The 23,018-nt window shown below is 44.4% G+C and overlaps 1 protein-coding gene across 1 annotated transcript in view; it reads right to left on the bottom strand.

Annotated features, from left to right (window-relative positions):
* The window catches only part of Gpat3 (glycerol-3-phosphate acyltransferase 3), a 56,233-nt gene that overhangs the window by 25,510 nt on the left and 7,705 nt on the right, over positions 1-23,018 (bottom strand). The window contains exon 3 of the mRNA XM_052735521.1: positions 16,687-16,754. Within this exon, the coding sequence (XP_052591481.1) occupies positions 16,687-16,754 (68 nt within the window). The remainder of the gene's footprint in view (positions 1-16,686; positions 16,755-23,018) is intronic.

The raw sequence follows: 23,018 nt of genomic DNA, 5'->3' as shown, positions 1-23,018 counted from the left end.
CACTACAGACTAAGACACTGTCTTTTACAAAGGTCATATCAATCTTGAAATATCAAAGTTTCAAAATTTAAATCAAGCTTGACTAAAAGAGGTAATGGACCTGTGTTCATTGCATAGAAAACTAACTGGGTATCAGATGACTTGAAAGCCTGCCAGCACCACACGCTGATGCTGAGAGATCCTGTGGGTTGGGTCCAACGTAAGTGAGATTAGAGCACACACCTATTTAGATACATGAGCTCAAGTACACATGCTGATTTGACATGAGTCAGCAGAAATGAGGAAGTTACTCAGTCAAGCAGATCAGTACCAACGTCACGGGGGAGGCCGAAAGAGGAAGAGATATAAATGAAACACAGATAGGTTCCAACGTAACTAAAGCCATACCGGGTTTTGTGGGGGAGCATGTTGCAAAAACTTTTAATTATGTGGTGTATGTGTGTTTAAACTAGGTCTATGTAGACCAGGTTGACCCTGAACTACCATATATCTACCTTCCTCTATGTAGATCAGGCTAGCCCTGAACTCAAATAGATCTGCCTTCCTCTATGAAGCCCAGGCTGGCCCTGAACTCACATAGATCTGCCTATCTCTGCCTTCCAGTCACAGGGATGAAAGGCATGCACCACCATGACTCACAACATGAATTATTTTATGTATTCCATCAAGTAACCAGAACATGTCCTCTTTACCTAGTCTCAATTTCTTTTTTTAATAATTTATTTTTATTTTATGTGCATATGTGTTTTGCCTGACTGCATATCTGTGTGACGGTGTCGGTTCCCCTGGAACTGGAGTTACAGACAGTTGTGAGCTGCCATGTGGGTGCTAGGAATTAAACCCAGGTCCTTTGGAAGAGCAGACAGTGCTCTTCACCACTAAGACATCTCTCCAGCCCTAGTCTCAATTTCTTATCTCTTAGTATCTCTCTCCTTCCCCAACTCCCCAGTCCCAGAGAAAACTGAGAATGTACCTCAGTGGTACAAGTGTTTAGCATGTGCATAACTCTAAGTATCCTCCTCTGAAAACCAAGAGAATGTCAATGGCTGTAATGGGGTACCATCATTGCCTATGACCTGAAAAATAATGTCCTTCACTACACACGTTGGACTATCGCCAAAATGAGTTACCTTCTTTTAAAGGCCCATAGTCCCGCTCCTCCATGATGCTGCCTCACCGCTGTATGATTTTCAATATACTGAAATATGAAAGAGCCAGAGCGTATCCTCTGGCAGGGCTGACTCAGGTGAAGTAAACAGGCCCATCTGGGCTGTCGGGTACCAGGAGCTCAGGAGCCCTCACTTCATCCCAGAAGCTGTGTGCCCTTCTCTCTCTCCTCTTGAAATTGTTCACCACTGTCTCTGAGAAGTTACAGATGGAAGGGTGCACTGCTCCTAGAGGGGCCTTCTGGAAACAGTCTAAGCAGTCAGTATTCTTCTTTATAGCTAATCCAAGCTCTGGGGAGACATGCTGGGAAACCATGCATCGGACCTAGGAAAGTGAGGAAAGCTCCCTCACACTACTCTGAGGTTACCACACAAAGAAACGGGAAGGACCCAGCCTGAGGTTTCGCCCGTCACCAAGCCATCCACATATCACTGCACAAGCAAAGGATTCTCTTTAGACCCAGGACCACTGAGCGCTCCTCTCCCGGGCCCAGGAGTCTCTCTCTCACCTTAGACACACACCCCATGTGCCCCAGCTTCTCTGCACAGCCCACTTGGACACTGGGTCATCTACTGGCTTTATTTATTTTTTGGAGGGCGGGGGGAGCTTCAGAAAGAACACAGAAGTGGAAAATAATGCCACAAACTTCTTAGAGAAAAAAAAGGAGAAAGAACTGAAGATCTTTTCGGCTTTCTAGACCCATGGAACAAGTGACCCACCTCCTATAGGTGACCCCACCATTGCAGAGACAAACACAGCCAACAGAAGAATCTTCAGTTTTTCATAGAGAATTTATGCCAACTGAGACAATCAGGAACTATAAATAAAAACAAATAAATGAAAAGAGGGACTGAGTAGCTCAGTGGTTAAGAAAGCTTGCTGCTCTTCCAAAGGATCAAAGTTCAGTTCCTAGCACCCATGTAGTGTGCTCACAACTGCCTGTTGACTCCAGCTCCAATTCACAACTGCCTCTTAACTCCTGCTCCAGGGGTTCTGTTGCCCTCTACTGGCCTAGGAGGGCATCTGCACTCATGTGCACATATCCACACATTGATAGGCAAGGCAGGAAGTCAGTCAGACAGACAGACACACACACACAATTTCAAAACAAAATAAAGCTTTAAAAATAATTGTGATTTTATAGGTATATATGTGCACGGAAGGTGAAGTGCTTGTGGGGGCCAAGTCATCTGACTCTCCTGAAGCTGGAGGAAGAATCCTCTTCAAGAGCACACACACACTTAATTCTTTTTTAAAACGAGTTTCATTATTTAATGAAGCTCACACAATTCTCAACTGTATAACATATACTAACCTGGTCCAATTTTCTGATCATTTTTAACTAATAAGGAGATTTTCCTTACATACAATTTAATTATGTGATTTTGACTTAAGACAACATTTTTGTTTCATCTTTTAGAAATATGAAGAAAAGTAAAGTTTACTTCCTCTAATAATTAAACAATTTTAGTGAGACTTCCCTCATTTTTCCCCTGGATTTGAAAAACAGCCATCTCAAATCTTGCTAATTTTTCTTTTTGTGTGTGCATGCATGTGTGTGTGTGTTCGTGTGTTCTCTGTGTTTGTGTTCTGTGTGTGCGTGTTCGTATGTTCTCTGTGTGTGTGTTCTGTGTGTGTGTGTGTGTTCTCTGTGTGTGTATGTGTATTATTGTGCGTGTTCTGTGTGTGTGTGTTCTGTGTATGGTGGGTGTATGTGGTACATGAATACGAGTATGCAGGTGCATGTACCCATGCTCAGGAGGCCATGCAGAAGCCAGAGCAGAATGCCAGGTGTCCTTCTTTACTGCTCTTCCCCTTATTGCCTTGGGACAAGGTCTCTGTGGACCAGAAGCTCCTGTTTCCAATAGGCTGACTGTCTCTCCCAGTCCAAGCACAACCAACCCAGGAACAGCCATACACAGCTCTAAACCGCCATGCTGTGGGGGCCTACTTATGCCCACCTATATAACTTTATTCCTATTTGCCTCTTCCTTCTGTTGACTAACACACCCTCACAGACAGTTAAGCTTTTCCTTCATTTCCCTAGTTTAAAAATCATCTCTACAAGGCAGGTTCAGCATCAATTCATCCATCCAAAATGATTCCATCCCATGAAGCACTTAGGGACTGTCTTTCTCAAATTAATTGTATGCATACATTTGTGGAATTCGATGACACATTGACACATTGCCTAGCTCTCTTAACACTTAGACACTGGTAAACACCACCCCACACTGAAGCTAGAGTTATGTAAGGACACGCCCAACATCACCACAGTGCAGGCTGAGACTGCTAGGTATGTGGAGTTGCCGAGCAGCCATGGTTCTCAGTGAGGGATGTTTCTCGAGCAGCATGTTTGAGCCTTGGAGCTGTGGGAGCCGTCTTGGCATCTTTCTTGGTTCTAGTTTTTCACCAGTGGCTGTCCAGTTTTCCTTCCTCTGACATGTTGTGGCAAGCCTTTCTCTATCATGTAAATAGCATCATTGTTAAAAGAGCATCAATGAAGACTTGTGGGGTGGGGGGGTGTCCTCTGTTGGAGAGAACAGGATGCCTGCCCTGGATACCTACCTAACATTCCCCTGGCTGGGTCAATCACCTGGGCAGGTGGGCTCATCTAAACCACACAAGAGACCGAAGGAATAATTTCCCTTTCAGGAGACGTTATCCTTCCCTTTCCCGAAATCCTGCCCCTACAGACCAAGCAGCCATGAGGTGCTTCTCAGGCCTGGCTTAGAAATGTACAACTTTTCCTTTTTCGTTTTTCCATCGCTTTCTTTCCGATGCTGGCCGGAACCCAAGTATGTTTTCCCTGATACTTTGGCTTCCTTACTATTTTTTACAAAGCTACCCTCACTGCTATGTGGCTGCTTGTCTGACATCCATGCTGGCCTAAACAGCCTGGCTATGTTTTCCTCCTTCTCTCTGCTCCCCTCCTCCAGGCAGCTGCTGAGATTTACAGCTTGTCTGCACTGGGGTGTTTTTCTTTTTCTTTTTTTTTTTTTTTTTTTTGTGTGTGTGTGTGAGTGTGTTTTGAGACAGGGTTTCTCTGTGTAGTTTTGGTGCCTATCCTAGATCTTGCTCCATAGACCAGGCTGGCTTTGAACTCACAGAGATCTGCCTGGCTCTGCCTCCCTAGTGCTGGGATTAAAGGCGTGGGCCACCACCAACTGGCTTGGATATTTTTCTTTTAAACTCTAAAAAAATTGTCCTCCTGCTGACACTTAAATCCATTCTTATTTTATTTATAAGACTAAGAACTCGGAGAGGGGACCCCAATGTCCTCTGCATCATCATCCTTGGGTAAATTAGGTAAAATGAAGCCCCCCAGGTCAATGGCTCGCTTATCAAAACCACCAAGATTTAGTTTAACTTTTTATAGTAAGTATGGCACCCAGGGCCTTGGGCAAGTTAAGTATATGCTCAACCACTTAGTTGCACTCCCAGCCTCCAACATGACTTTAAATTCTATTTGTTTCCTATATTGTTTAAAAGCATGATTAATTTAAGAGCATTCAAACAACTTCATTGTACTTTCAATTATGTCAAACTGATCAATATAACCTCAAACAATGAAATCAACTATGTGCCCAAACCAGTTACTCAGCAGGTTGGTGACATCATCTACAAGCTAGAACAAGGCTTCATCAGGAAAGTCAGCACCAAATTAGCTACCTGTGACATCTGTCTGCAGGACTGGGACATGAATGCTGAGGCTACATCTTGGTTTAGTAACAGATCTCATCAATTAGTATCTGCAGGGTGATGGATGGTGAATGGGTTTGTTGACCCTCTTACTTACTAAGAATGAAAAGACTCAAATGCTTAAACTCAATAAATGTACCTTCTATCATCTTATTTTTACATGGTTTATATATCTGTTAATAACCAACCAACCATACACACACACACTTCTTTTTATAATTAAGTTATTTTCTGCTGGTATCCCTTGGTTTTCAAGACCCAGATAAAATTACTGTTATAGAATAAATGGTTATATACCCATAAAATCCACACATTGAAATCTAATCCCCAATGTGAGGGTATTTGGAGATGGGACATTTGGAGGTTGATTAGGTCACAAGGGTGGAGTCCTTGAGAATGTCCCTCAGAGAGCTGGGAGATGGCAATCATGAGGACCTCAGTTGAGATCCCAAAGATAGAGACTGTATGACTGTGGTCAGTGAAGATTCCTGCATCTCACTGGCTAGCCCCACTAGATGGTGGATTACTGGTTCAATGAGAGACCCTATCACAAGATAGATAGATAGATAGATAGATAGATAGATAGATAGATAGATAAATGGATAAATAAGTAAATGAGATGAAGGCAGCTGAAAAAGTTGTTTAATGTTGACTGTTGGCCTCCACATGGAACACACACACAACACACACACATACACACACACACACACACACACACACACACACACACACACACACACACGAAGACCTCAGAAAAGTCCCTCGTCCCTTCTGCTGCCTAAGGACATGGTGAAAAGGCCCTTGTCTATAGCCCTTGAACAGAACTGTCTAGTCTCTGAAAGTGTGAAAATAAATTTCGGTTGCTTCTAAACCATCCAAACTACCAAATTTTGGTATATAAGCCAAAACAGATTAAAACTCATGCTAAGCTAGAAGTATTAGAAATTTACTTTTTTTATTGAAAACAACTGAGAAAAATCTACTTCCTTTTTAGTCATTGTATGCTCTATGGAGGATATTTATAAGACATCATAAAATGTGAAACTTTTTAACCCAAATGAGTATTTCTATGGAATTAGCCCCGTGTTTTGAAGCATGAAAGGCAGGAATGGGTTGTAGACATTATAATCAGTTGTCGGTCAACACCACAGAGAAATCAACAAGCATTTGAAATTACAGGCAAGATTCCAATTTAGCAACTCGCTCAATACACTGTTTATTTTTATTCTGGCTGACAGCCCACACTCACTATGTTGCTTTCTACATAGTTAACTCAATTAAACAAGAAATTCCACAAGAAGAAAACATGTTAGACTTTATGGTTTGGTATACATTTGTAGTGTCCTCAATTACAAATAACATGAAAAATTGAGAGACGGGGTCTCTCTATGAGTTCTGGCTAACCTGGAATTCACCGTATTGACCAAGTTAGCCTCAAACTCAGAGATCCATCTCAGAGTACTAGGATTAAAGACGTGCATGGTCATGCCCAGCCCAATGTTAAATATTCTTTTTGAAACAGGATCTCTCTATGTAGCCCTGGCTGTCCTGGAAGTCTATGTAGACCAAGCTGGCCTAGAACTCACAGAGATCTGTCTCCCCAGTGCTGGAATTGAAGTTGTGGAGTCAAAGTCAGACACCAGTGATTAAGAGTTCAACCTCACAAAACCACTTCAGGTGACCATATCAATTGGTTATGGTAGGGATTCCCAAAATCAATCCCTTCTGAGGTTCATCAATCTGTAGGAATGACCACCAGAACTCAGGGATACTCTACTTGCCACCGCTGATTACTAGAGGAACATTTTAAAGGATACACATGAACATCCAGAAGGAACACAAAGGACAAGATTCAGAAGGGTCTCAAGCATGGGCACCTCTCTCTGCCCTCTGGAATGGGACATGCCTCCATCCCAATACCTGTAGTTGTTTGGCGATCCGGGGAGCTCTTTGAACCCCGTTCATTGGAGGTTCATGGAGGATTCATTAGATAGGCATGATTAATCAGATCATTAGCTACAACAGATTACTCTAACCGTTAGTTCTTGTGGTGGTTTGAATGAGAAATATGCCCCCATAAGCTCAGTCATTTGAATACTTGGTGGCACTGTTCAGGAAAGTTTATGAAGTGCCACCTCACTAGAGGAAGTATGTCCCTGGGGCTCTGCTGAGAGTTTAAAGCCTTGCTCCCACCTTCCAGTTCACTCTGCTTCCTGTTCAAGGTATGATCTCTCAGCTTCCTGCATGCCTGCCGCCTGCCCCCATGCTCCTCGCCAAGATGGATTCTTAGCCCCCTGAAACAGTAAACCCAATAAACTCTTCTCTGGAGATCGCCCTGGTCATGGCATAACTAATAACCCCTATCCCCTGGGGCTGGATGAAGGGTCATCAGCTCCATCCTGAAGCTATGCAGGAACTCCAGCCAGCCATTCCCCTGTGATACCAAAAGATGCATCAGTCAGGGGTTCCCAGGGTGATGCTCGAGACATCGGGAAAGGGGTGAGGAGGGCAAACAATCATTTCTCGCTAGGTCACAGCGACAGGGGCAGAGGAGGTGCCATTCTTAGGAGAGTCGCCTCAACCAGCTGGATGAGAAGCTGGTGCTGACCAGAGGCACAGGCAGAATGGCAGGATTCTAGAGTAACGGGGGGGGGGGGGGGGGGGGGGGGGGGGGGGGGGCACTTCTGCACAGGACAGATCCGGGTTCCTTTTCAGAAGGCCTTGAACCGGTGGTGCGATCTGGATCGAGCTGCTTGAACTTCTTCCCCCAGTTTCCTCATCAGCAAAGTGGGGGCTAACAAGACTTCTCTCATACAAATAAAGTGCATCGTGTTGGGAGCAAACATTTCAAATGATCAGTCTGGGAGTGGGGCCACCAGACACACGGACATTCGGAACCTAATAAGCCAGAGGTACGCAAGTCTCTGATCTACTTTAAAGTTCGGGAGGGCCTAACCTGCCTCCACCTTTCCTTAGGAGCACACTGCCTTGCGTGCCAGTGATCTCTGTTAAACATGCTACTCACATAGACAACCCTCTTCTACCCACACTGTCCTGTCATCCTGCTCTTCCCCAAACCAACCACTGAAAATTAGAAACCAAGCTCTGCTGGACACAAAAGTCAGCCATGATAACAATGGCGCACACTAATAGCTGAATGCATTACTGTGGTAGCTGAGGATGGGCGGACAAGGGAGGATCAGCACACCTTCCAGGTTGTCAGATGGGCGTGCCCCGCTGTTATCTAGAGGCATCAGGCAGGAATGCTGCTAAGCATCTTACAAGTAGGAGACTGCTCCCCACAACGAAGAGTCACCCAGTCTAAAACACTTACAGAGTGGAAGTTCACAAGCCCAACTCCCCAAGGAATACCTTTCTGTCAACAATGCCTTTGTTCCTCAGGTTTAAATTCTAGACACCACTCAGGCTGCAGGCAGGTGTGTTTTGAAGGAGGTAAACACCAAGTCCGACCCTGGGACAAGTACCTAGTTTCCATTCCTGTAAGACTACCGAGTGCCATTTGTCAGAGTCGTGATTCAAAGCTGAGGGCCAGGAAGCTGGAGAAGGAATGCACTACCACACCCAGTCTGTGAGTTGCTGGGGATTGAACCCGGGGTTTCATGCATATTAGGCAAGTACTCTACCAACTGAGCCACCTCCCCAGGCCCAGCTTCAGATACCTTTACAGAAAAAGCTAAAGCTAAATCCCTACCTTGCCACCTCCTTCCCAGAAGACCACTCTCTTGCAGTATTTCTCATTTCCATATTTATCTGTAAATGTTTACATAAATATGTAGTATCCATACTCAGTGGTAAATTTTAATGTGTGTGCGTGCGTGTGTGTGTGTGTGTGTGTGTGTGTGTGTGTGTGTGTGTGTGTGTGCTTGGATTTAAACTCAAGGATTCTCATGCTGGGCATGGTTGTGTATGCCTTTAATCCCAGCACTCAGGAGGTGGAGGCAGGCTGGTCTACTTAGTGAGTTCCAAGACAGCCAGGGCTATACAGAGAAATCTGTCCTGGAAAAAAAAAAAAATTTAAAGTAAACCTAACCCTCAAGGGTTCTCACATGCTAAACACTGTACCACTGAGCAGCACACTCTCAGCCCCTGTGGCAGGAAATTTTAAAGAAATGTGATCACAGTATATATTTTCTTTTCTCTTAACGTTGGGATTTATCCACTTTGTTCTCTCCATGTAAGTCCATTTAATCTGCTCTGGCTACTATACAGTGCAGGAGCAAGACCTTGTAAATAAACAGTCCCCCTGAAGTGAAAATGGGTCATTTCCATGTTTGCACTCATCGCATACACTTGTGTCAAGGTCACCTGGTGCATCCACACTTGGAGTTCGGGTAAGCTCAATATCTTACAAGACCATGGACTGTGAGTTAGAGAACAATTTTCAGCTTCACTCGGTAAGTAGTCGTGCTAGGAAGGTTGTCAACTTGAGTTTCTCACTCTCCCTCACCAACCATAGATCCTCAGGCGTGGGCCCCTTCCCTATCCTTGACAGGTGTTGGCAGGCCCAATCTCAGGGAGATCTTGTCCTGGTAATCACAACTGCTGTGAGTTCAAAGCCATGTCATGCCCGGAGTCAGCTTTCCACACATCCCCCTGCCTTCCTCTGACTCATGTGTCCTTTCTATTCCTCCTTCTATCTCGGTGTTTCCCGAGCCCGGGAGGGGGATGATAAAGACGGATGTCCCATTTATCGCTGTCATCTAGTCTCTGGACCTTGACCAGTTATGAATGCGTCTTTGCAGCCACTGCTGATTGCTGCAGAGAGAAGCATCTCTGAAAAGCTCACAGAACACTAGTGTGTGGTAAAGGACTAGTTATTTAGAAAGCAAGTTGACAGGCACATCATGTCCATTCATCTTATCCTGATAGCTTAATATCCACTAGTATACAACTGTAAACAGAGGCCAAGTTTTCCTATGCTGATTGCGTGGACCCAAATAAATATATAAAATCTTATATTAATTACAGAATGCTTGGCTGATAGCTCAGACTTACTGTTAACTAGCTCTTACATTTAAATTAACCCATTTCTATTAATCTATGTTAAAAAAAAAAAAAAAAAACCTCATGATGAATATAAGGCAAGTTTGAACTACATCTGCATTCCAGACCAGACCGGGCTGTAGAGTTAAACCCATGTCTTAGTTACTGTTCTATCGCTGTGATAAGACATCATGACCAAGGCAAGTTCCAGAGGAAAGAGTTCACTTGGGGCTCACAGTTCCAGAGGGTTAGAGTCCATGACCATCATGGATGGGAGTAAAGCAGCAGGCAGACAAGGAAGGTTCTGGAGCAGAGCTGAGGGCTCACATCTTGAGACACAAGCATGAGACAGGGAGAAAGACAATGGAATGGCATGGGCTTTTGAAACCCCAAAGCCCCCAGTGACACACCTCCTCCTCCAACAAGGCCACACCTCCTAATCCTTCCCTAACAGTTCCACCAGTTGGGGATCAAGTATTCAAACATATGAGCCCCCGGGGGCCATTCTGATTGCAGCCACCACACCCTGCTTTGAAAACTAACCTAACAGGGACAGGAAAGATGGTTCAGAGGTTAAGAGTGCTCCATTAAATGTATTATACTCCATGCTTTAGGGCAGTAAGTACTGGGTGTGTATTCAGCAAGTTTAAACCAAGACAGTAAATAGTACTTACATCAACTTAGCCCAATTTAAACAGCCTATCGGGCTAAGGTATAGCACAATGCTACAGCACCTGATTAACATATATGAGACCTGAATTTGATCATTAGGACCACCAGGGAAAAAAGAACAGACTATCAAAAACAACTTAGTAACTTCCCCAGAATAAAATAAATGTTGATAAACAAATGAAATTTCTCAAAATTTTTGTTAACAAAATATTCTCCCACACTTCCTGTGAATTTAACAGGTTATTAATGTCTCATAACTAGTGTATACAGGCTATCAATGTAGTTAGTCAAATACCTCATAGGAAGAACCGCAGAAGCCAAATTAGAAGGAAATATTAGGCAACCTGAATTCTGAACAAGCTTCTCTCTGTACCACTTCTTGTTCTTTTCTTTTTTTTTTTTGGTTTTTCGAGACAGGGTTTCTCTGTGTAGTTTTGCGCCTTTCCTGGATCTCGCTCTGTAGACCAGGCTGGCCTTGAACTCAGAGGTTAGTTTTGCCTCTGCCTCCCAAGTGCTGGGGGATTAAAGGCGTGTGCCACCACTGCCCGGCTAATACTTGGTTTCCTGCTGAGTGCTTAGATGGGCGAAAAGGCTGGGGGCCTGAGGTTCAAAGTAGAAAAGAAATATATATCAGTGAGCTAAATTCTCAGTAGGTTATGTAACCCCAAATCTCCCTGCATTGTGCCCGCTGAAGTTGTGGAGGCCGAATGCATTCCTCACAGCAAACAGTTTCAAGTAAGACCAGAAACACACTCAGGAGCAAGGCCAGATGGATGTGCCCAGCTCTGTGGACAGTACTTGCCCTGGATGTCTCACTCACAGATCAATGTCGACTTCCCTCATACCAGCTGACTCTTTTGGTAACCATTCTGGAGTCCCAGCGTCATAATACACTTATACTACAATTCACCTGCTGCCGCTAAAATTTCACAAGAAATTACACTAATCCAAAAATGACCAATTCAAGCCTAAGGTTGTACTTGAATGAAGGACCCAAAGAGTGTGGCCAGCCACTCTTCTGGGTGTCCAGGTGAGATAGCACACACCTTTAACCCCAGCACTCAGAAGACAGAGACAAGTGGATTTCTGAGTCCATCCCAGTCTACATAGAAGAGTTAGTTCCAAGCCATCCATCCATCCCTATCTTTCCCTTCCTCCTCCTGCGGCTGTAGCTACTTCATGTAAAGCTAATACCCAGGAAGGGAGTAATTATATTCCCACCAACTAAACGCCAATATAACAGTCACTTGAAGGGGTTAACCTCCACCTATATATTAACAATGAGAGAAAGGCCTCTAATCCCAAGAAGATGCAGACAAGGGAAGATCCTCCTCATGAGCGTATCCTGAGCCCAATCAATGACACCATCTTCTACCACCAGCACAGGAAAATGAATGTGGCTAAAGACGGAAAAAGGAGGTCGTGAAGAAAGAAGACTATGGTGGTGAGGCCGCTTCTTCCGCCTTCCAGCTCTGCGCCCCTTGAGGAGCTTCCAGCGGCGCCATTGGGCCAGAGTGTGTGGAGGTTCACCGCCTCTGGGGTCTGTCGCAGCCACTGTGAGGAGGGCCCGGGGAAGAATTTGCCATTTTTGGTGTAAAACAAATGGCTTCGGATCTGGATTTGCTACTTCTCTCTTATAGTAAGGCACCAGCTAAAAAATGAGGATATTTAATTCATCCCTTTAACAGAATGAAGATTGTTTAAGAGATGTGATCTGAAAATTGGATTAAACTCTTAAACTCTTATTACTAAATAAAATTGTAAATAAACTAGTGACATAAAAAAATGACTTCTCCATGAAGATAATATTTCCCTAGGTTCACTTGCAGATGCCTTATATAGTAAAAGCACAGAAGAAATATAATACGAAAGGCACAGAACTGGTAGAGAGACCTGGTGTTTCATAAAACATATGCTTCCCTAAATAAAGGCAGCAGAAACAATCCGTGTGAGCGTGCAGAAGATAAGTAGTTACCACCCCTCCCTAGCCAATCTGTGCCTCGCAGGTCCTCCAAATGTATTATTATTGGGACAAATAATTCAGAGGCATGTCAAAAATCACACCGCCTGGGGCCCCAGGTCTGCCTGTGACCCTTGCCTGAGCTGGATGGCTCCGCACCGACTTGTGCTTCTATTGGCTCCAGTACAGAGACATGATGCTCCGCAGCCGGAAGATTGCACCAGCCAAGCACACGAGTACTCAGTGTGTTTCGTCACCCTCTACTGTCTGTCTAGGATTGTGACACCATTTCCCTAATGACTCCAAGCACTGGATGGATCAACAGGGAACACACCCCGTAAGTTCAGGCTTCCTAAACATAGAGTCAGAAGTGGGGCAGAGGTGCACGGCATGCCGTCGTGATTAATGTGGATTAATGCAGACACAAATGAGCATGGAACACACAACTCCTCTTACACTGTCTTTTGTTTGTTCACCTATTTGAGCACCTGTCACAGGAGCGTATCGGGTGACTATCTCCAAACATACACGCATTTTAATGAACTTAGGATCCCATACACGCCAAGTTTAAATGTCACAGATGCTCTAATAACTTAGAGAGTTTATTCCGATTTCACAGGCTAAAGGACAGCCACTCTGGATTAAATTTCATAGGTGCTAGCCTATTCTAAATTATGACATATTTTCGCCACCTCTTTCTTTTGAGGGTCTTGTGTAGCCCAAGCTAGCTGCAAACTCTAGTCAAAGACATCTTGACCATCTCTTCTTTCTGCCTCTATCATCCTGAGTGCTTGGGATTACAAGTGTGTGCCACTTCCTTAGCGTGTGTGGTGCTAGGGATCAAAGCCTGGGCTTCATGTATGCCACACAAGCAATCTACCAACTAATTTCCACAGCTCCCAACAGCATACAGTTTCTACAGTTCCTCTGTGCAACCCTTCAGATGATAAATTTCTTACAAAGTACCTGACCATTTGACCATTTTCCATACTAAGTAAGAGGGGCAAGATTTTTCTACATTTTTTTTATTTAGAAAAAAAAACCCGCAAGTGGAAATAAAGGCAAGTCATTCGAAATGAGTGAGCATTTAAACTCCTGTAAAAACTTGGTGGCAGCATCTGAAACCACTGCCCAGGTCAATTCTAAGCCATCGATGATGCTGGAATGTGGGGGGCACAGCTGTACCCATCAAGGCCACAAAGAGGGCAAGAGACCCCAGAGACCCTCCACAGCACTGGCTACTGTCTCCTGTGTATGCAGAACTGGCCCAGCAGCCCTCTGAGGCCCAAGCCAGGAGCTGTACATGGATGGTGAACACCTCCAACAGCTAGGGGAAAGACAGGAAGGGAGGATACACTCCCACTGTGTTCTGGGAGGCTCACTGAACGCAGTGGGAGAGGGTGTGTGCTGTGCGTGACGGGACACCCCCTCAACTTCTTGTGGGCCTTGTTAACTAACCTTGGGGCGAGGTAAAAAAAAAAAAATCCCACGTGGGCAGCACCAGTGAGGGAGACAAAGCTTTGCTCCTTAGTTAGAGACAGCCGTCTCAGCCCTCGGGAATCCCCCCAAGTGACAGACAGCAAGGCTAGACCGAACACTCCATCAGAGAGGCTACAGGGCAGGTGAAGGACCACTCCGGGCCTTTTTGAAAACACTTTTGATCCATTTGATGATCTAATTCTTTCTTATTGTTTAGTCACTATTCCTATAAAATTTGACTTCCTAGGAACCCAGTGCCTGAAATGATTGTCAGGAGTCTTACTCCCACTGAAACTGTTTCTTTAGGCACATAAATAAACAAGGACTGGTTTTAACTTGTTTCTACCAGAAGCTAACAGGGGTCATAGATTGCATGGGAGAAAGAAGATTGCAGTCAAGCAGCCCTGGGAAAGCGTAATTTAATTTAAAAAATCTCTCTCTCTCTCACGTGTGCACTCTTGTTTTTCCAATTTTTTTTTTTTTTTTTTTTTTTTTTTTTTGTGGTTTTTCGAGGCAGGGTTTCTCTGTGTAGCTTTGCGCCTTTCCTGGAACTCACTTGGTAGCCCAGGCTGGCCTTGAACTCACAGAGATCCGCCTGGCTCTGCCTCCCAAGTGCTGGGATTAAAGGCGTGCGCCACCACCGCCCGGCACCTGTTTTTCCAATTTTTTTAAACAAGGTCTTAGTAACATAGTTCAAGCTGACCTAGGATTAGCTACATAGCCCAGGCCACTACCACACATGCAACCACCTACCTCAGCCTTCAGAATTCTGGGGGTTACAAACACACACCCACCATGCCCAGCTAATACAGTCTTTACCTCAGGACTTTTCCAGACCTTTGTCACCACACAACAGTACTCTTCCAGAGGAAGGGGACAGTATATAATGCCTCCAAACATTTCCCCTAGAGTCTGACTGTGTTATTACTGGGGTTTGGGGGTGCTGGAGACTGAACTTAGAGCTTCACATACATGAAGTATATACTCTACCATCGAGATACAATCCTAGACAAGAGTTGTGGTGTTTTTTTTGTAAACTTCTTTATTATTTATCTGAATTATTTTTCATTATGTGTCTGTATGTGGTGTGTGCACATGAGTCCAGATGCCTGTGGCAACTAGAGGTAACTCCAGATCTAGAACTGGAGTTACAGGTGGTTGTGAGCCCACCCAATGTTTGTGCCGGGAACGACGTTTGGGTCATCTACTTGCTCTTAACCACTGAGCCATCTCTCCAGCCTACAGTTTTATTTCTTGTGCAGGATTCTCAATTAGCCTTCAGCAGTAAAATGTATTCCAAGGAGTGCGCTTTGAGAACATCTGATTAGAAGTTGGAATGAAACCCTGATAAAATCTCAACTTCTAAATTCTAACTCCCAGGCAGTCCGATTAGTCTTCGCTATGGTTGGGATTAGTCTCTGCTGCAGTTTAAGGGTAAACCTCAAAGGTTCCTGTGTTAGGGGATTGGTCCTCAGTGTGGCAGCGCTGAAGTGCTGTGGACTTCCATGAGGTGGGGCCTCAAATGAGTTCCTGGGTCATCAAGGTGCTGCTGCCCTGGGAAGAGACTAAGGCTCTGCTTCTGCAGCCCTGTGACAGTACTTGTAGCTATGAGTCGTTCAAGCTTGAGACAGACCCCTGAGTCACGGTCTGCTTCTGGCTCACGACGGGAGAGGCTTCCTCCTCCCACCTACCACCTGAGCTCCACCATCCGGCAGATCTTCCTGGAACTTAGAGCCTCACCCTGCTCTCATAGCTGAGTAGAGTAACCCACCCGTGTCTTGTGATAGTGATAAAAAAAAAAACTGACCAACAGCCCTCCCCCGACCCTCGTGAAAAAATTACCAGTCTCAAAATCAAGATGTAAATGATCAAAGTAAAGCAAAGAACTTACTGGTTCCATCAAAACATACACACAAGCAAAGTCAAAGGACAAGTCAAAAAACTAAGATGAAAAACATAATTATCCTGCCAGGCGGGGGTGGCGCACGCCTTTAATCCCAGCACTTGGGCAGTAGAGGCAGGCAGATCTCTAAGTTCGAGGCCAGCCTGGTCTACAGACAGAGTTCCAGGACAGCCAGGGCTACACAGAGAAACCCTAAACCAAAACAGAAATAATTTTTTTCCTGTATTTTCAAATTAACAAAATTTTCAATGTAAAGATCAGAAAGCTCAAACAACAATAATATATGTATGAAACATAGAAATTCTATTGTGTAATAACTGAATAATTACAATGGCCACATAATCTACAGCAACTGGAAAATGTAGCAGAGACAACAATAACTCCTCCCCCCTCAAAAAAACCACGCACAAACAAATAAACAAGTAGTGAGTATGTAGCACTGTGAAAGATTGAACCACACCAAGTCCTTGATTATATGTAAATGAGCTGAATACTCATGTTAGTTTGTAGGGGTACTGTAACAAAGTACACACTGCCTGCCTGTATCTCTTCTCATCCCTGACTACATCTTTAAAGCCACAAACTCCCTCTTCAAATGCAGGCCTTACAAGTAAAATAATACATGGAAGAACCCAGAGAGGAACTAATACATACTGCCCAACCCTCCTGATAACAACTCAGGCAGCTACTGTTCTACAGTACAGACAAAGCGATGAATAACCTTAGACACTGCTGTACCACCAGACTGTTTGCAGATTTAAACAATCGTAATAAAAAAAAAAAAAAAAGCAAGACTTACCCACAGAAGCTGAGTTTTTAAGAACTGACTCCTTTGGGGCTCCTTTTTCAATTCGTAATGTGGCCCCACTGTTCAAAACAAGAAGCATTCATTGAAATTCTTCCATAGACACATGTAAACACCGAAACACACTTATTTAGAAGTGACGTTAAAAACTAAGGCTGGGCACCGTCTGATCAGGGGAGACACCCCAGGGATTCTCTATGCACACTATTGCTAGTGTGAGAGCTAAAGTTACGTTTTAAGTTTAAATTACTCTGCTTAAGAGAGCTAGAAAACAAAAATGCCTCTAACCTGTAAGCCCCACTTGCCCAAGGACAGATGACCTCCTGGAATGCTGGGGGCTGTTCATGTAAGGTAACCAGCCACCTGTTCTCCCATCTGTAAACAAGGTTGGCTGCCCGGACTGCACAGGATGTGCTTGGTCACATGTAGGCAGGAAGCTCATCAGGACACATGCTTGCCCCTGACTGGACAAAGATGAGAAGTACGTGGCCTTGCAGGGTTTTATAAACACCGAACTAAGTCTCAGCCATTCTCTGGAAATCCCGGGTATGGACCCAGCCAGTGTCCCCAGTCCTGGCCAGTATTTAATAAAGCTTGCTTCAAATTTGGCTCAAAAACTGTGATCGTGGTCTTATTTTCACCCAGTGGGATTAATTAACACGCGTCTTTTGTATGCTCCTATAGCTGTCTGTCACTGATGACGCCCCAACAAATATTTAAGTTACTTCTTGAGAAAGCGGTGAAGTAAGAAAACAGGTTATGGCTGTTTTCAACAATGTCTGGGTCAGAAAAGAAGGCCCACCAAAACCCAAGCCAAGGGAGCAGGGCAAAGGATGCAATTCTTTAAATGCTGTGTTGAAAAAAACCACTTGCGCTTTTTAAGGTATGATGTCAAATGGTAAATAATATTACAATGCATAAGAAATGTATGGGGCTAGAGAGAGTGTTCAAGAGCATTGGCTGCTCTTCCAGAGGACCCCGGTTCAATTCCCAGCACCCACATGGCAGCTCACAACTGTCTGTAACTCCAGCTCCAGGGGATCTGACACCATCACACAGACAGACATGCAGACAAAACACCAATGCACATAAAATAAATAAATCTTTTTTTAAAAATGTATGAATAGGGAGATGGGCTGCATGTAGCTCAGGTGGCAAAACTGCTTGCTGGCCTTGCATGCATGAAGTCCTGAGTTCAATTTCCAGCACTGAAAAAACAAAAATCAGTAAAAATCACCAGAAGACCACCTCACCTCTTTTTTACCTAATAAAATGCATAAGGAACATGTAATTGGGAGGGTACATATTGGGAAGTGAAAGACCAGGGAGTATTAAGTATCAGTTTGTTCTGAATATACTTAAAAGTATAATGAAAAATGCCAAAATTGGACTATCCTGGGACTCACTCCGTAGGCCAGGCTGGCCTCAGAGATCTGCCTGCCTCTGCCTCTTAAGTGCTGGGATTAAAGGCATGCACCAACAAGCCTGGCTTCCAAGGTCTTTTGGGTTTTTTTGTTTGTTTGTTTGGGTTTTTTGGCCGGGGGGGGGGGGGGGGGGGGGGTTGTTTCCAGACAGGGTTTCTCTGTGTAGCTTTCCACCTTTCCTGGAACTCGCTTTGTAGACCAGGCTGGCCTCGAACTCACAGAGATCCGCCTGCCTCTGCTGGGATTAAAGGCGTGCACCACCACTGCCCAGGCCCAAGGTGTTTTTAATGACCACTTTAGCTCATTTGTTTCACACACCAAAAGTCACAGGATCCTCTAAGTTCCTATCACAAGGGTCCTGTGCTAATGTGATAATGGTGTGTTGGGGGGGGGGGGGTAGGAGAGACACATTTCATGCAGCGACATGAATGCCCATCACCACACTGAAGAAAGATCCCAAGATGGGTTTTTCATATGTTTCTTTGGGTTGGGGTTTGTTTGTTTTTGAGACAGGGTCTAATATAACCCAAGGCTGGCCTCAACTCCCTAAGTAGGCAAGAATAACCTTGAACTTAAAAAAGAAAAGGGAACTAAACTCAATGCTGGAGCATTCCAGGCAAGCACTTTAATATTGACCCCAGCCCAGCCCCTCAGCACTGACCTTCCTGCCTCCACCTCCCCAGCACCAGGATCACAAACCACACCTGATTTATGCAAGCCTGGAGATCAAATCCAGAGCCGCATGTGAGCAAGTCAAGCAGTCTACCCCCTGAGCTACAGCCTGCCCTTTCTTCGTGCGTTCCCTATGCATTTCTAATATTACTGTCATAACCTAAAAGGAAGCAGGTGGATTTTTTTTCAGCACAGAATTTAAAGACTCTGAAGATACTGTGCCCCATTCCTGTTAGGTAGTCTAGGTCTTGAGTTTAAAATTTAGCAATTAAGGGCTAAAGATGTAGCTCAGTGATAGAATGCTTGCCTAGCACATTCAAGGCCCTGAGTTCAATCCTCAGCAGCACATAGATGATAGATAGACAGACACAGACAAGACAGATAGATGACAGACAGAAAGATAGATACATAGATGATAGATAAATAGATAAACAGATGATAGACAGATACATAGATATGTAGATGATATATAATAAAGATACATACATACATGTGTAGATGATAGAGATGATAGATACATAAATACATTGATAGATGATAGATTGACAAACAGATAGATGATAGATACGTAGATAATAGAGACAGACAGCCAGATACAGAGATAAATAGATTTATCTTTAAAACCAATTAAAATGATATCTAAGGTTACAATTCAGATACTAATATCTTTTTCTTTCAGAGACAGGGTTTCTCTGAGTAGCCCTGGCTGTCCTAGAACTCAGTATGTAGACTAGGCTGGTCTCTAACTCAGAGATTGGCCAGCCTCTGCCTCCCAGTGCTGAGATTTTAAAGGTGTGCACCACCACACCCAGCCTAGATAGTAAAGTCTAAATTGACTAACCTGAAAGGAAAGGGAAAGAGCAAAAGAAGAGGTCAAGTGCATTGTAATAATAATTATATATAAGCACCATGAAGGGACAAAAAGATAGATTAATATGCAAAAAGAAATTTGGAAGGCTCGATGTATATGTTCAAACAGAGAGATTAAACATTTTGTTTTTCCAAATAAGCAAGAAAACAACCAATAGAGAATAAATAGCCTAGAACATCACACCAAGGTCAAGGAGTGATGCCATCAGGGCCGTGCACAGCAGCACAGAGCCATGCACAGCAGCACAGAGCCATGCACAGCGGCACAGAGCCATGCACAGTGGCACAGAGCCATGCACAGCGGCACAGAGCCATGCACAGCGGCACACAGCCATGCACAGCGGCACACAGCCATGCACAGCGGCACACAGCCATGCACAGCGGCACAGAGTCATGCACAGAAGCACACAGCCATGCACAGAAGCACACAGCCATGCACAGAAGCACACAGCCATGCACAGCAGCACACAGTCATTCACAGCAGCACACAGCCATGCACAGCAGCACACAGCCATGCACAGCGGCACACAGTCATTCACAGCAGCACACAGCCATGCACAGCAGCACACACACAGCCATGCACAGCAGCACAGAGCCATGCACAGCAGCACACAGCCATGCATAGCAGTACAGAGCCGAGCAGGACTCTGCCACCTAACTTAGAAGACCTAAAAATAGAGCCCCATCCTCCAGGCTTCCAGTGGCCCTTCACCACTGTGAAACTCCATGCTCATCAGGCTGCATCCTTTCTATTCCTGTTTGGGACACGGGCATTAAACTCTGGATTCCCATCTTCTCAACTGAGGTAAAGGTTAATTTCCATAGTTTCTCCCTAAAGCTTGGACATCTATTATCATTTTTTTTTTAAAAAAAGATAGTATAAAATAAATTTGTGTGAAGAATCAATCATTATTATTCTTAGAACTCACCTTTCTATTGTGGTCACTTAATTTTATATTTCCTAGAAAGGCACCTTAGACTAGAACAATTATTGCATATGCATGATGGAAGATGTGAGCATTTTTAGTAGGTAAGAGCTCAGTTGTGTACCCTCCAAAATTCACATGCTGAAAACAGAAGGTTTATATTTGGAGATCAGATCTTTAAAAGATGTGATGCAGTTAAAACAAAGCCCTTAACATGAGCCCTGACGAGTGATCTAAGAAGAAATTTTGACCCCCCCAAAGAAATACCAGAGATAGTGCTAGGGAGATGGTTCAGTGGGTTAAAGCATTTGCTGTGCATGTGTGAGGATTTGAGTTCAAATCCCAAGACCCCACATAAAAGCCAGATGTGTTGGCAAGTAACTGCCATCCCAGCTCTCCTATAGGATAGATGGGAGGAAGAAACAGGAGAATCCACAGAAACTCAATAACTTCATGCCCACATCATGAAAACCACTGACTGTCCCAAAGACAGAAGATCTGACACCCAAGGTTGTCCTCTGACCTGTACATGCATGTCACAAAGGCACTCACATTCACACACAAGGATGTTCATGCACACACTTGTCTACACACACTTTGTGTGCACACAAGAAAAAAAGAAAAATATCAGCCGGACAGTGGTGGCGCACACCTTTAATCCCAGCACTCGGGAGGCAGAGCCAGGTGGATCTCTGTGAGTTTGAGGCCAGCCTGGGCTACAGAGTGAGTTCCAGGAAAGACACAAAGCTGCACAGAGAAACCCTGTCTCAAAAAAACAAAAAAACAAAAAACAAAAAAAAAAAGAAAAGAAAGAAAAGAAAAAAGAAAAATATCAGAGATGTGTGTAAAAACAGTGAGAAATGAAGCCAGTCCCGTGGATTCCCTGACCTGAGACTTCCAGTCTTCAGAATCCTGAGAGAGAAGGTAAATCTCTGTTGTTTAGCCTGCTTGGCTTGTGTCACATACAGCAACATTCTTCAAAGAGCAAATCACATCCCTCAAAGAACAGGACATTTGAGAATGCATAAGGTTTCCCCATTTGAGAGAACCAAGTCTGCAAAGACTGTTCAAGATAAGCAAATTTCAAGGTTGGAGAAGCAATTCTTCAAAGCCAACAGGAATCTGTGTAGACAACTGCTTGGGAATCTGTGTAGACAACTGCTTGGGGATCTGGGAAGACAACTGCTTGGGGATCTGGGTAGACAACTGCTTTCCAGTGCATGCTTATTCACCACTGAAAGCGAAGAGGCATTGCAGCCTGCCTGGTGTCAGGGAGAATTTGTCTTCCTATTATTTCCCAGCTGAGACTTTAAGCTCTTGGGACATCTGTTTCATCATCTCTCTAAGGAGGGTCAATACCAAAGGTGACAGTAAAGATCATCGAGCCAGGCAGAGTCTGACACAGATCTGTAAGCCCAACTACATGGGAGGCTGATGCAGGAGGATCATAAATCCAAGGCCTGCCTCCACTAACTCTAGTCACTAACTCTAGTGATTAAAGACCAGCCTGCATGACTTACTCTGTCCCTATCTCAAAATACAAAGTAAAATGAGGACTTTGGAGACAGCACATGGTAGAGAGCACTTGCTAGCATGTGCAAAGAGCACTTGCTAGCATGTGCAAGTCCTTGGGTTCGACCCCCAGTATGGGGATGTGGGGCACATGGGGGAGCATGAAAGGAGGGCCCCTGCCTGGTGCCCACCAGATGGTTGGATACAAAGCAATTCTAATGAACTGCTCCTTCCTCACATACCTCACTCTTGGTTTAGGTGCCACAAATGAGCAGTTCCCCAAGACCACCAGTGTGTCGCCCAACAGGAAACTATTTGTCTTTTACCATGCCGGCTTCTCCACCCATGGCTGAGCCCCACGGTAGTTCTTCTGGAGACTCTTCAAGGTAATCTCAGAATGCTTCTGCCTCAAGACCATGCAGACAAGAGGACCCTGAATACAGAAGCAGCTTTACCACCCTGCTCCTACACCTCACCTCAGTCTTCAGGCCCTGAGGAAAGCTAAAAGGCACAGATCTGTCAGCGTCTTACCACTTAATTTCCAAAGCCTGTAAGAGGCAAATTCACTTAAGTTTGTTTCAAGCTAGATTTAAAGAAAAAGATCTCATGTATTCCAGGCTATGGAGATGAGGACAACCTTAAATTTTTTTCTTTTTTGAAAATTTTATACATGAATACCATATTTACATCATTTTCATGCCACCCTTTCCCACCTTCCATGTCCCCCACCACTCCTTCTCAAATTCATGATCTCCTCTTCTTTAATTATGAGTGATCTATTGTATCAGTGAATGTATATATATATTCCTGCCTCCACCTCCCAAGTGCTGAGATTATAGGCATGCGCCGCCTTGCCCAGTTTATGTGGTACTAGGAATCAAATCCAGGACTTCATGCACACCAGGAGAGCACTCTACCAACT

Source organism: Peromyscus californicus, unplaced genomic scaffold (assembly GCF_007827085.1).
Source record: "Peromyscus californicus insignis strain IS unplaced genomic scaffold, ASM782708v3 Scaffold_13__1_contigs__length_99412109, whole genome shotgun sequence".
Taxonomy (NCBI): domain Eukaryota; kingdom Metazoa; phylum Chordata; class Mammalia; order Rodentia; family Cricetidae; genus Peromyscus; species Peromyscus californicus.
This window is presented reverse-complemented; position numbering and strand designations above follow the sequence as displayed.